We start from the raw sequence: 13,954 nt of genomic DNA, 5'->3' as shown, positions 1-13,954 counted from the left end.
TTGAGCAGATAGAGCTGAGTGAAGGTACCAGAGAAAGAACACCTAGTAATGAGCCAACCTAGCTGGATTGTGGATGACTGGGATTCTGCCTTTGTGTCCCCTGCCAAATGACCTGAATATCACCCGTGGATGTTTAATATATGTTTGTTAAAATGAGTTGAATACAGAAGGTAAAAGCATGTTTTTAACTGTCAGTTGGGTCAGGCACGGATTCATCTTGCATATTTTGCTGAATTCAGTAAAACCTCTCATTCTGGAAAATGGAAGAAGAAAAAGTCATTAGAGCAAAGGAATTAAGAGACATAAACCAGTCCTAATTCTGTTTACAATTAGCTCGGTGACATTCGACAAGTGTCACGAGAAGTGGCAACAGGTCTGAAGCCAAAAGACCTGGGTTCTCGGGAGAACATTGTATATACAAACAGCAACATTGTGCGATGATCAGCTTTGAGAGACTTAGCTCTTCTCAGATATACTGAATTGTCTAAGGCAATCTAAGGCAATTCCAAAAGATTGATGATGGAAAATGCTGTCCATGTTCAGAGAAAGAACTATGGAGTCTGGAATGCAGATCGTAGTATGCTATTTTCAATTTGGATTTTTTTCTTTCTCCCTTTTGTTCTGATCCTCTTTTACCACATGACTAATATGGAAATATGTTTGATATGATTATACATGTATAACCTATATCAGATTACTTGCTGTCTTGGGGAGGGGAGAAGAAAGAAAGGAGGAAGAAAAATTTAGAACTCAAAATCTTTCAAAAATGAATATTAATATATTGGATTACTTGCCATCTAGGGGAGGAGAGAGGGGAGGGAAGGGAAAAATTATTTAGCACAAGGTTTTGTAAAGGTGAATGTTAAAAATTCTCCATGTATATTTTGAAAATAAAAAGCTTTAATTAAAAAAAGGATGTTGAAAACTATCTTGTACATGTAACTGAAAAGTGACCTTGGGCAAACTACCCAAACCCTCTGAGTCTGAAAGGACTGGACTGAATGATCTCTAACTTCTTTTCTGGCTCTTGAACCTAAGACACGTCAGTCGGAGGTTCTCACTTGTACAGCGAGGTATCCGCCGAGAAGGCTTCCAAAGCTCCCTTCGAATGCCCGGTTCTGAAGGGTCTGTCCCAGGGACGGTCGCCTGCCCGCTTGCAGCCCTGCAAGGCCGGCCTGAGGCCCGAGCCGAGTGTGCTGGCCAGCGGCCAAAGCACCACCCCCCCATCCTGGCTGGGGTGGCCCCGGTGCCCTCTCCCGCAGCGACGCGTCCCTCCACTCCAGGCTCCCAGAAAATGACAGCCTCGCGTCTCTGTCTTGCTCCACTTCAGAATGGGCAAGCTGCCTCCCAAGGCAGCACATGTTCCGCTCTAGGGTAGGGAAGCCAATCTCCATTCCAGGTGCCCGCCGCTGCTCCGCTGCCAGAGCTTTCCCCATTAATGGTCTGTCACGGCTGTTAGGTTTACCGAGACAGGCACTTGCTCAACAAACAATTCTGAAAGAGCCTGATTCTTTGCCGCTGCCGCGAGGATGGAGGGCAGCCCTCCCGGCCCTCGGCCCAATCACTTGAAGGATGTAATTAAACAGGGTAATCAGGGTAACTATTACGAACACTGTAATCAAACCTAGGTTCATCAAAGGCGGTGGAGGCTGTGGATCCTGGCAGAAGGGAGGAATGTCTTAATCAGTTACATCTCTTAATTAAGTCTCTTAAGAAACGGAATATAACTACAGAAAAGGGGTAAGTAAAACGACTCCTTCCCTTCCCCTTCTGGAGATGGAAAGCTACAGGAGGCAATGTGGTCCTTCTTCCTTTTTTTCTTAAGGAGGCTTTAATTTTGTCCTTGAGACAAGAGCGAGAAAGCCCTTTCAAGGCTCAGGCTTGGTGGGATGCTGCATGCGCACACTCGTACTGCCTCCAAGGAAACAACTACAATTTATCCACCGAAGAACACCTTCCGTGCTCCAGGCGTCCCTGAATTAAAACGGGGACTTCCCATCTCAAACACTTCACTCTGACGAGAGCTTTTCAAGAGCCGGGGATGCGGGCAAGATGGCAGCTCTTTCAGCCGGTCTCCTGTCGGGCCCACGTTAACCCTTTTTTGTTTAAACTCCTGTGGAGATCGGTTCGGTGTTTTCCTGTTTTTCTCATTTGATCATCAGTGTTAAGAGAGCCTGTGATGCTGACATCATTAGTGGAGCTCGTCATGATAAGCCCTAATGGAGCATTCCCCTAGGAGGGGAAATGGAGCATGCTGTTGACCCCCAAAAGGATCATGAAGTCAACTATAACCTAAATTTAAAAAATTTTTTTAAAGCCTTCAACAGGGGACAACTTTGGTTTGCGGTCTGTAAATGTAGGTGAAGGTTTTCTAAAAATTAGGTACGTTTCTGCAAAGACAGGCAGTGGAGCATGGTGGGGGCAGAACCAGCAAGACAGGCTTCAGATCCCTGCCAGGACACCCACGGATTGGCTACAGGGTGCTCACTGGGCTCTCAGTCACAACGCAATCACATAACTACACTGGTTGAAGGCGTTTCCTCACCAGGATCTCCATACAACAACAAAAAACACAGGCCTGGATCCAAAAAATACAGATTTTACCATAAATCTCTTGTTTGGAAGTCATTGGATTCTTACTTATTTCAATCTTCACCTTCCCACAGAGTCTTCTTCTTCTGAGGGTCATTAGATAGAGCTGGCCCTGGCTGGCTCCTCTTTATTCCCTTCTAGGCTGCGCTCCTACCTTTTCAGACTTCAATGTGCCCACTTCTCCCACTTCAATGTGTTTGTCTCCTGAGCACTCAGTACAGTGGCTGGCACCCAGGAAGTGCCCAGCGGTCATTACTTGGCTAGCAGCATATGCTCTGAGACGCTTTCTGAGTCAAGATGTTTTTATACAATGATAACCTCAATGGCTTTATAATACTTCAGCATTTGAGGGTTTGCTGAGTTGAATTTCAGAGAGTCCCTAAGAGCTTTGGAGCCCTGCTTTCTGTCCTGCTGCTGCCTGTTCTGAAGACAATCAGTTGCCTCCATCCAAATGTAGATGTAGTGTCTCTCCCAATTACAACGTGAGTTCCCTGAGAGCAAGGACTCATTTTTCTTTCCTATCAGCAATGCTTAGCAGAGTGATTGGCACACAGTATTTAATAAAAACTTTTATATTCATTCATTTATCCTTAGAAAGAACCTTTATAGAACTTGGTTTTGACTCAAGTTCAAAAGAAAAGATAAACCCAACATTGAAGCCCATGAGATGAAAAATATATTCAAATAATTCCAACATGAGTAATATTCACAAGGGTTCTGGGGGAATAAGTTCTTACCAGCTGAATAAGCAAGCTAGTTAGATCTGTCAGAGGTTTATTAATAAGCAAAAGGTCTTCAGCAGCCTGAGTATGCTCTCCTGTAGCATTCTTCTGGGCCTTCAATGAGAGAGAGAAAAAGAAATGGTCACCTTGTCGCATACTAGAAGTAAACAGTGGTACAAATCTGAATGGGAACAAAGAATTCAAAAGGATGATAATCATTCTTAGGAGCAAGTAAACAACAGCTATGGGTGAACTGTTTTTATCCATTGTACCCATGAGAATAAGTAAAAGAAAATTAAAGTATTTTCTTTCTTTCTTTCTTTCTTTCTTTCTTTCTTTTTTTTTTTTTTGCTGAAGCAATTGGGGTTAAGTGACTTGCTCAGGATCACATATCTAGGAAGTGTTAAATGTCAGAGACAAGATTAGAACTCAAGTCCTCCTGACTTCAGGGCTGGTGCTCTATCCACTGGAGCCCTAGCTGCCCCAAATTTAAGTATTTTCAACTAAATATGATGCAGAGAAAATATATACATTCTATCAAATATACACTTTCTATATATCTGAACATGTTGAAAGAATAGGCTGAATAAAATCCAAAAGTTATTTTAAGCATATTATATATATATATATATATATGTTTGATGTATATGCACTTATAAATACTACATGCAGATACATATGTTTTATATATATATATATGCACACACACTCATATATATGTTGCTATGCTGATAAACCTCAAACATATTGGTTTATTTTTATTAGAGGGGACAAACAGGAAGGAGAAAATCAAAAGAACATTTATTTTATCTGTATTCTCAAAGGGATTTTATAGTAAATACATAAAAGTGGTGTTGGGGTTTTGATTTCTGAACCTGAATTATTTGAGATGAAAGAAACATTTATTTCTTTAGCATATAATTTTAAGTAATTACACATTTCATGCTCATTTTCTAACCACGTTTTCATTTTCGGTCAGAGAAAATCTGTCAGAGAAGAGAAGGCAATGTCCTTTGCTAAAGCATGTAAGGCAAGTGGGTATGCTGCCTTAGGTCAGTGGCTGGGATTACTGGTCCCCTCTCTAGAAAGCTAATGGGTTCATTGCCTCAGGCTGAATGACAGGAATTTCTGTATCCATTTTCCTTGATTAAAGGTGCTCAATTAAGAATTAATGTTCAGGACACAAAGTAGATGCCCATCAACTGAAGAATGGATAAATTAATTGTGCCTATTTTAATATACCATAAAAATAAAGGACATAAAGAATTCACAGACAGAAGACTGAAATGAACTGATGCAGAATACATTGTGAAGAACCAGGAAAACAACATAAGCATTGACAACAATGTAAAGGGAAAGAACAACAATTCAAAGTGAATCCTGCTGATTAAATGACCAAATGTAGCTCCTAGAGAAGAGCTGGAAAAACAAACAGCCCTTTTTTTTTTTTCTGGTGGAGGAGGGCAGCAGGGTTCCTGTTGAGAGGAATATTGCACGTATTCTAAGCCATGGTTGTATTATTTCATTTTACCGAACTACTCTTTGTCTCTTTCTTCTTCTAGTCCACAAGGGATAGTTTACCAGGTAGGGAAATTAGGGGAGAGTATTAATTAATGAAAATGATGTAAAAACAAACCAAAAAAGCAATAGAAGAATAAAAGAATTAATGTTCATCTTGATAAAAGAAAATCTATCTTCTAATTACATGGACCAAATTACTTCCAATTATATCAGAACTGATTGGGACCTATTAGCCTTGAACCTCTATGTTTTCCACTGGCTTATGAGCTTATGTCTGAAACTCTATTAGAAAAATGGAGATTTCTCATAAAAAAACTGTAGCATTAACCTAGAAATCTCAATTCTACTTTTAAGTGTCAGATGGGGATGATCAAATGCTTTTAACTATGACATGATAGTTGGAGAATCTAGGTGTTTCCTTCCTGAGGATATAAGTAGGTAGAAAAATCCCTTCTTTCAGATCCCTACTCTATACTCTGTGCAGAACTGAAGGCCGACTCTTACAGCCAATGTAAAAACTGGCTGCCTGTGCATCGGCTACAGAAAGCCCCTACTCCTGGTGAGGGCTTTCCCCCTTGTTTAGTGATCCCAAACACCTGGCCACTCTTCTCCAATTATCCATGAGTGACAGTTAAGATTTTGGGGATTCAAAAATGACTGGAGAGAAGCAAGTCCCACTTGTGTTCTGGGCAAAAGTAAGCTAAGCGGGCTTATATAAGAGAAAATATAACAATTATATTATATAAGGGAAATATAAGATAACATAAGGGAACATAATATAAGGGGGAAAAAGACATGACAAAAGGAGGAGAAATCTCTACGGCCCCCATTTGGATAAGCTTTTCCTCCAGACCCGGTCTCGGCCAGTGTCCTGGAAAGCACCGGTCCCAGCTATCCCTACCCCTGCTTTGTTGTAGAGGTGAGTTTTTTCAGGATCCCTTTTCTTCTTACCTACGTTGCTTTTCTTTATTGTCAATGAGAAACATAAATGAGAGAAGGAGAAGAGAGAAAGATACTACAAGGGCACAAATATCTAAAGTTCTTGACCGAGTTATCAGAGCTGGTGTGCTAAGAGCTGCAGCCTCACTGCCTCGGCTCCCCCAAAGATGCAGGAGAAAAGATCTTCAAAGAGACTCAGGTCATGGGATTAATGGAACATCACAGACTTATGGCAACTGATGAGGAAAGTCGCAGATACCTGGGGAACTAGGTCCAATCCCTGGGACCACTATTAAGGAAAGAACTCTGGACCTGAAATCCAACATGTACCCAGGCAACAAGCAAAATCCCTCCATGCTTCAGTGGTCCCTGATGTTCCCCCCTCCTTCTCTAACGTGAGCATGGTCGGGGGCGAGCCAGTCATTTGATAACTCACCAACCCAAACAAGGACGCTATGAGATATAAAGGCTCGGAGTGGAAGAAATAAGCCCTAAATTCTACAAGTGGTAATCTAGGCGAGTCCAGGATCAATCATTAAATCTCTTAGCCTTGACTTTCTCCACCTATATTATGGGAATGATATGACTCATACAACCCATTTCCTGGAGATGTCTGGAGGGAAGCATTTTGTAAACTTTTGGTGTTATATAAACACAAGCTATTCTTTGTTACACCAAAAAACACGAAGGAAGTCTCTGATCCCTTTTCAGAGGGATCCCTGATGTTGGGCACAGAACAGGTCAAAAACAGAAAGGGAGGTCTGGTCTCATTTATAACGAAATCATTCATAGCTCTGCATGTGTGAGCGCAGAGAACTAGAAACAAAATGGAGGGTCTACTGATTGGGAAATTCTGCCATTGTGGTTTAGCAACATAATGGAATACTACTGGCACAAGAAATCACAAATTAGGAATTTGGAAGAACATGAGATCTGTATGAACTGACACAGAGTAAATTAAGCTGAATGAAACAATACACACAAAGCATTAGGTGGCCAATGGCGAGAGTGCTGGGCGGGGGTCAGGAAGACTCATTTTCCTGAGTTTGAATCTAGCTTCAGACTCTACTATGTGCCAGACATTGTGCTAAGAACTTTAAAAATATAAACTCATTAGATCTTCATAAATTCCTATTTTATAGATGAAGAAACTGAGGCCAAAAAAAAAAGTCAATGTCATAAAATTATAAAAAGTATGACTGGAAAAAAAAAGCTATTAGAAGCCATTCCTATTTCATCCTTTTGCAGAGGTGGAAGGTCCATGAGTGCTGTTCATTGTATATATTTTTAAGACTTTTTTGATGTACTAATCATTTGTGTTGACTTTTTTTCCTTTTTTGTCTTTTAAAAATGCTTTTGTGGAGACTGGGAAAAAGATACTGGGGAAAACTATTGTGATATTAAAAAAAAAAGGTATCAATAAAAACTTTAAAAAAAAAAGCCATAGGCCATGGAAAGATTGTACTAACCGTTTCCCTCCAAGTTGACAACAACCCATAAGTCATTCCTAGCTTCTCATTAATCTTCAATCCCTCCCTGCCTCCTGGCTGCTTCTCTATTACTAGCAGACATGTCCACATCTCCCCCATCCTCTCTTGATCCCTCCATCCCTAGCAGTCATCCTCCTGTATCTCTGCTCCCGTTGTGATCAAACTCTTGGAAGTCACCTAAAACAAGTGCTCTGCTTTCTCTCTGTCTCTTAGGTCTTGGCAACCTATCATTCAGCTGAAACAGCTGCAAGGCTCTCTCCTCTGCCAGTCAAATGGCCTTTACTCAACCCTCCTCCTCCTTGACTTCAGCAGCCTCAGACAGCGTGGCACCTCATCTCTCCGGGTTTCCACGGCACTGCTCTCTCTTGGTTCCCCCATTCCTTGTCAGCTCCTTCTATGTCAGCCTTGCTGCATTCTTCTAGGTCGCCTCCCTGACCACTGGTGCTCCCCAAACTCCCTCCACGTTATTTCATTTGACAGCTCTCATCAGCGCCCACAGATGAATCACCATCTCGACACAGACAATTATTCAGTCATAACATCTCTGATCTCTAATGTCATACATACAACTCTCTCAAACATCTTGATAGCGACATCCCATAAATCTTAAGCTCAACATGCCCAAAAATGAGCTCATGATCTCTATCTGCAAACCCTCCTCCCCCCCTTTTCCTAACTTTTCTACCACTGTCCAAGCCCTGGGCCCCTCCCTCACTCCCTCTGGCCTCCTGCATCCAGCCTGTCCCCAAGCCCTGCCACTTCTGCCTTTGTCCCTTTCACTCTTGTGGCACTCCCCCCATCCTGGCATTAATCCCCTGACCCCCTTCGGGGCAGAAGGAGGCCTGCTTGAGCCTCTTCTCCCTCTAGACCACCCGGCACTCAAATCAGCAATCTCTGAAAGAGCAGAGCTAATGGTATCACAGACTCTAATGCCTCCTTATATCCACTAGGACCAAATGGAAAGCCCTTCAACCCTCCCCCCCCACCCCCGCACCTTCCTACCTTGTCATTCCTTCCCCACTTTATTCCTCTGAGATCAGGGCACCTCATGCTAGGCCCAGAGTCAGCAAAACTCAGCTGCCTGAGTTCAAATCCAGCCTCAGGTACTTACTAGTTGGGTGATCCTGCTGCCTCAGTTTCCTTATCTGTAAAATGAGCTGGAGAAGAAAATGACAAATAACTCCAGTATCTTTGCTAAGAAAACCCCAGGTGGGGCCACCCAGAGTCAGATGCAGGTAGAATGACTGAATGAGCCAGAGACCCTGGCTTCCTTACTATTACTCACACAAGACTCTTCATCTGTTGGATCCATGAGTTTTCACTGACTGTCCCCCTGCCCGGAATGGTCACCCTGCTCCCCTCTATCTGTCTTCCTTGAACTCCTTCAGGTCCCAGCAAAAAGCCTCTCCTTCCCCCTTAATGACCGTGCTTTCCTTCCACGATGGTATTTCCAAGTTACCCTGTATCTATTTCCTTGGCACATCATTTTTGGTGCGTGATTTTCCCCCCCACCCCACCCCGTTTTGTTTTTTTGCCCTTCTTTGCATCTGCATTCCTTAGCACAGTGCCTGCAACACAAAAGGCACTGAGGAAATGCTTGTCCATCGACTGACTGGAAAGTCCCCCCATCATTGTAGATTGGGAACTCCTCTTTAACAGGAACACTCAGAAGGAATGGGTCAGAGACAAGATTTGAAAAAAAAATTAGTGTGCTCAATAAATGTGCATTGACTTGCTTTTAAAAAAATCACTATTTTTTGAGATTTACAACATGCTATGATGCCATCACTGTACTCATGTACAGTCAGAAAAGATGGGGGTTGCCATTGCAGCTCTGACACTTACTAGTTGCGTGACTTTGGGAAAAATCACTTAACCTTCCCAGGTCATAATTCTTCATCTGTAAAATATAGATATTACCTCTTATATTACTGAACTCCCAGTATTGTTGAAAGGAAAACACTTTTTAAAGCAGCCTATCAATATGCATTATCACTTGGATCATAGATGAAAATGAAATGCTTTGCAAAAGTAAAAAACCCTATGTAAATGTTAGGTAACAATAACCATCAAAGCTGGCTTCTCCTACTCTTAAACTTCTTCTGGTTTTAGAACAGTTTCTTTCTTTCTTCTTTTTAAAAAAATTATTTATTTTTAATAAACATTGCTTTATGTATCATGTTGGGAGAGAAAAATCAGAACAAAAAGGAAAACCATGGAGGAAGCAAGCAAACAAACCAACAAACAAACAAAAAGAAGTGAACATAGCATGTCTTAATTTATATTCTGTCTTCATAGTTCTCTCTCTGGATGCCATTAGGCATTCTCTATCCAGAGTTTATTGGGACTGCCTTGGATCACTGAACCACTGAGAAGAACCAAATCTTTCATGGTTGATCATTGCATATTTTTGCTGTTATTGTGTGCAATGTATTCCTGGTTCTGCTTGTTTCACTCAGCCTCAGTTCAAATAAATCTTTCCAGCCTTTCTATAATCAGTTTATCATTTTTAATAGAACAATAATATTTCTTTTTTTTTTTGCATTAGTTTTGTTTGTGCAAAAACTTTTCAGTTTGGTATAATCGAAATTTTCTATTTTGTGATCAGTAATGATCTCTAGTTCTGCTTTGGTCATAAAGACCTTCCCCTTCCACAGGTCTGAGAGGTAAACTATCCTATGTTCCTCTAATTTATTAATAATTTCATTCTTTATGCCTAGGTCATGAATCCATTTTGACCTTATCTTGGTGTACGGCGTTAAGTATGGATCAATGCCTAGTTTCTGCCATATTAGTTTCCAATTTTCCCAGCAATTTTTATCAAACAGTAAGTTCTTATCCCAAAAGCTGGGATCTTTGGGTTTGTCAAAGACTAGGTTGCTATATTTGTTGACTGTTTTATCCCTTGAACCTAATCTATTCCACTGATCAACTAATCTATTCCTTAGCCAATACCAAATAGTTTTGGTAACTGCTGCTCTATAATATAATTTTATCTGGTACAGCTAAGCCACCATCATTTGATTTTTTTTTCATTAATTCCCTTGAAATTCTTGACCTTTTGTTTTTCCATATGAACTTTGTTGTTATTTTTTCTAGGTCATTAAAATAAGAACAATAATATTTCACTACCTTCATCTACCACAACTTGTTTAGCCATTCCCCAATTGAGGAGCATCTACTCATTTTTCCATTCTTTGCTACCACAAAAAGAGCTGCTGCAAACAGTTTTGCACACGTGGCTCTTTTCCCCTCCTTTATGATTTCCTTGGGATGCAGATCCAGTAATGGCACTGCTGGGTCAAAGGGTATGCACAGTTATAGCCTTTTGGGCATAGTTCCAGATTGCTCTCCAGAATGGTTGGATCAAAAACAATTATTTTTCAAAGCAAATGTAGATTACATTAAGGAAAATCTTAGCTCTGGGACTTAAAAGAAGCTGAAGAGAGACATGGTTTTAAAAGCATTTGTAGTTCACTATTTCAGGGGAATGTGTCTTAGATGCACACTCAATCTATTTCCTCAACTGCCATTGCTCATAATTCAGTCTTAAGTATTTATCTTGGTTTCTTTCATGGCTGGCACCAGGTACCATGGTTGCTAATGGAGATCAAAGGCAGCTGTCAAGGATGCCAAGAAGAATATATAGTAAACATGATGCGGGGGGGATTCGGAAAGGTAATTAATTGTATTGCATTCTATAATTGAGTTAAGGAGAATGAAACATGATTAATTCATTACCAAATTTTTATGAATATATAAAAAGGAAGATTTTGATGAAGGCAGTAAAAAGATATTAATGAGTGTCTTCCTAATCATTTACACAAGGAGATTTCCATTGTTCTGGGGTCCTTCAGTTTCTGATCCTTTTCATCTCTAATCTACCTGACAATCTTTCATTAGAAGCATCAAAGCCATTTTTGAGAGGAACTATCTATTGTATCACAAAGAATTTACAACCACCACAATGGGATCAGATATAAGAGATGATGTACTTTTAAGAAAAAGAAATTTTTCACTGTGCTAGTGTGACAGGTAGTTGGGGGGGGGGAGCCAACAGAAATCTAGTATTCATAAGGACCTGACACTTTTTATATAGTTTACTTCAAATTAATGTAGGAATGTGAAAGAAAAAGTTAGATTGTTTTCATCAGCTTTTTAGAAAAGAAATGAGTGTCAAATAAATAGCAAGCATCTGTGAAAAGCCCCCCTCCCTTGGGTGTCTTCAGTGGAGTTGCTTACTGTATTATGTTATGCCAGAAAGCCACCAGGTCCAAATTAGCTATGGTAGGAAGTATTTTTCTTAATACTAACTACTGTAGACTAAACAAATATCCTAGAGATCTAATGTTAGCTCTGCTATTATGAGCTTTGGAAAAGTATTTGGTCAATCTGCTTTTGCTTTTAAATAAACAAACCCTCAAAATTCTGTTGTTTGTCACTTACTATTTCAACAGGAAATTATGAGAAAATAAGGAACTAATGTTCTAAATTCTAGATGATCAAAACACGAAAAATGCTTTTAAAAATTAATATTACTGGGCAATTAGTGCAATTGATTTGAGCAGAGAAGTCTAGACTAGTTAATCACTAAAGTCCCTTCAAAAAATTTGATCATTTGTTGCTAATTGTCAGAGGTTACAATTCTGATCCCCCAAATGGGCCAATCAGCTTTGTTACACAGCCAAACTTCCCTAACCCCTAAATCAAAATTTTCATGCCTATGGTCACAAGATTAAGCAAGTGAGGAAGTACAAGAGATGAATCAATGACAAACTACTGCTTCTGGCAAATCAACTCTGAGTGCACATTGTATGTAGAGGAGGTCAATGGGCCAATAGTTGTGTGTGAATGCTGGGCAGGGAAAGTCTCCCTTTCCTCCCTGAAGCTGGGGTTCCATGCCAGTCCTGGGCTTAACCCAAGATGGTTGCTCTGCTCCAGAGTGGGATGGTTAGGGGGCCAACTGTGGTCACCTATGGTCAAGAGGTCTCCCTCTGCTTCCTTTAGAAATCATATAATCAGGTCTTCCTGATGGAAGTCTATTCTTTCTTTCTCATTCTATTCTCCTTTTAAATAAGTATATTTTAAAATAAGATTAAAAAAAAGAAAAAGAAGAGAAGAAATGGCACAGGATATCCCTTATCATTCTCTCGCCCCCAGAATACACCGGTCACCTGTAGCGCCATCCGAACAACGTTGGATGTGTAGATGAGCATGTAGTGCAGAATGTCGAGCAGGGAAAACAGCAATGCATTGGCCGTTTTGATGTTGTTCTTATTATCCATGTCCAGGTACAGCGCTGAGGTTTCAATTAAAAGGTTGCGTATGTGACGGACCAAACCTGAGGGGAAAAAAATGGGAAAATCAAGTTGACATGGACTCATGTCATCATGAAGAATGTCCCCAGAGAAGCTGAGGAAAGAATGTCCCCAGAGCGACTCAGCCAGAACTGGAGATGGGATGGGGAAAAAGCCAGAAACAAGCTGGAAGGGTCACAGTAGAGGAGGGTGAGAGCGAAGATTAGTGAAGTACAGGGGGTGGCAGCTTGGGTAAAGCCTTGAATTCTAGACAACAGAGTTTATTCTTTTAGTAATAAAGAGATTTTCTAGGTTTCAAAGCACAGCCCAGCAACAGGGCAAAAGCAGGATTTTCTAAAGATTGCTATATGAATAGAGGGAAGGGAACAGGAGATTGGGATAAGAAGACCAGCTGAGAGTCTGCTGAAATTGTTGTGAGCTAGTCAGGGCCTAAATGGAGGCATTAGTACAGTGATGGCAACAGAAATGAAAAAGAAAAAAGTACTAAAAAAAAGAATCAACTGCAAAAATGGTATCTGAAACTAAACTGAGCAAGGAAAAGAGGGAAAATTGCAAGATAAATCTAAAGACTCAAACCTGAGTAAATGATAATAGTAATGATACTAGTAATAACATTGATAGAAATAGAAAACAGAGAAATCAGTTTTAGGGGGGTGATCATCTTGGTTATCAATATGTTGAATCTGAGTTGAAAACAGAACATTCCAAGGGTAAATGTCCAGAAGACTAATTGGAAATTTGGGCTGGATTTTGGGAGGAAGGTCAGGGAAATATAGATTTAATGGGTACTCACACAAAGGCAACCCCTAAAGCTGTGAGAGTGTGAATTTTTAGAGAAAGTGAGTAAAGAGAGAAGAACAGAGAATAGTACACCAAGCTGGGGATATCTACAATGAGGAGGAAAAAAAGGCAATCCCTAGAATCAAGAAGCATATTCAAAGCCTGTGTTACTTACAAGTGTGACTTTTGGCAAGTTAATTAACTTCCCTAATCCTCACTTTAAAAAAAAAATCATCCCCAAAATGGAACTAATGCTATTTGTACTCTCTATTCTGTTGGTTTGTTGTAAAGATCAAACCCTGTAAAGAATATGGAGTAATGGAGTAGCTGTGTTTCTGCAGAGTGCTATAAAATGTGTGCTACTGTCAGTATAATGAAGGAAAAAACCATAAACTGAGCAAAGATTTTTTTGTTTTGTTTTGTTTTGCTACAGTCTACATGTTTTGCTACATGTACTAATTCATAATGGAAGATGGATTCTTTATGAATGGCGATGTCCTCCAGGTATTCATTTATGGATGTAATTGTAGGTTCTTCTCAATAAGATCCATAACCAGTCAGAAAACTGGCTTAATGATCCAAAGTGGAAAAA

At 40.4% G+C, this 13,954-nt stretch overlaps 1 protein-coding gene across 6 annotated transcripts in view; it reads right to left on the bottom strand.

Annotated features, from left to right (window-relative positions):
* Nucleotides 1-13,954, bottom strand: part of ULK4 (unc-51 like kinase 4) — a 627,906-nt gene that overhangs the window by 211,671 nt on the left and 402,281 nt on the right. For 4 of the 6 annotated variants that reach the window (XM_031940060.1, XM_031940057.1, XM_031940058.1 and 1 more), the window contains exons 32-33: nucleotides 12,439-12,605; nucleotides 3,330-3,428 (exon numbers count right to left, since the gene is read on the bottom strand). In XM_031940060.1, the coding sequence (XP_031795920.1) occupies nucleotides 3,330-3,428; nucleotides 12,439-12,605 (266 nt within the window). Of the gene's footprint in view, nucleotides 1-3,329; nucleotides 3,429-12,438; nucleotides 12,606-13,954 lie in introns of those variants that run through there. The other 2 variants (XM_031940061.1, XM_031940063.1) reach the window with 2 other exon arrangements.

The sequence above is a fragment of the Sarcophilus harrisii genome, chromosome 5 (assembly GCF_902635505.1).
Source record: "Sarcophilus harrisii chromosome 5, mSarHar1.11, whole genome shotgun sequence".
NCBI classification, from domain to species: Eukaryota; Metazoa; Chordata; class Mammalia; order Dasyuromorphia; family Dasyuridae; genus Sarcophilus; species Sarcophilus harrisii.
Note: the sequence above shows the minus strand (reverse complement) of the source record. Positions and strands in the feature narration are given on the sequence as shown.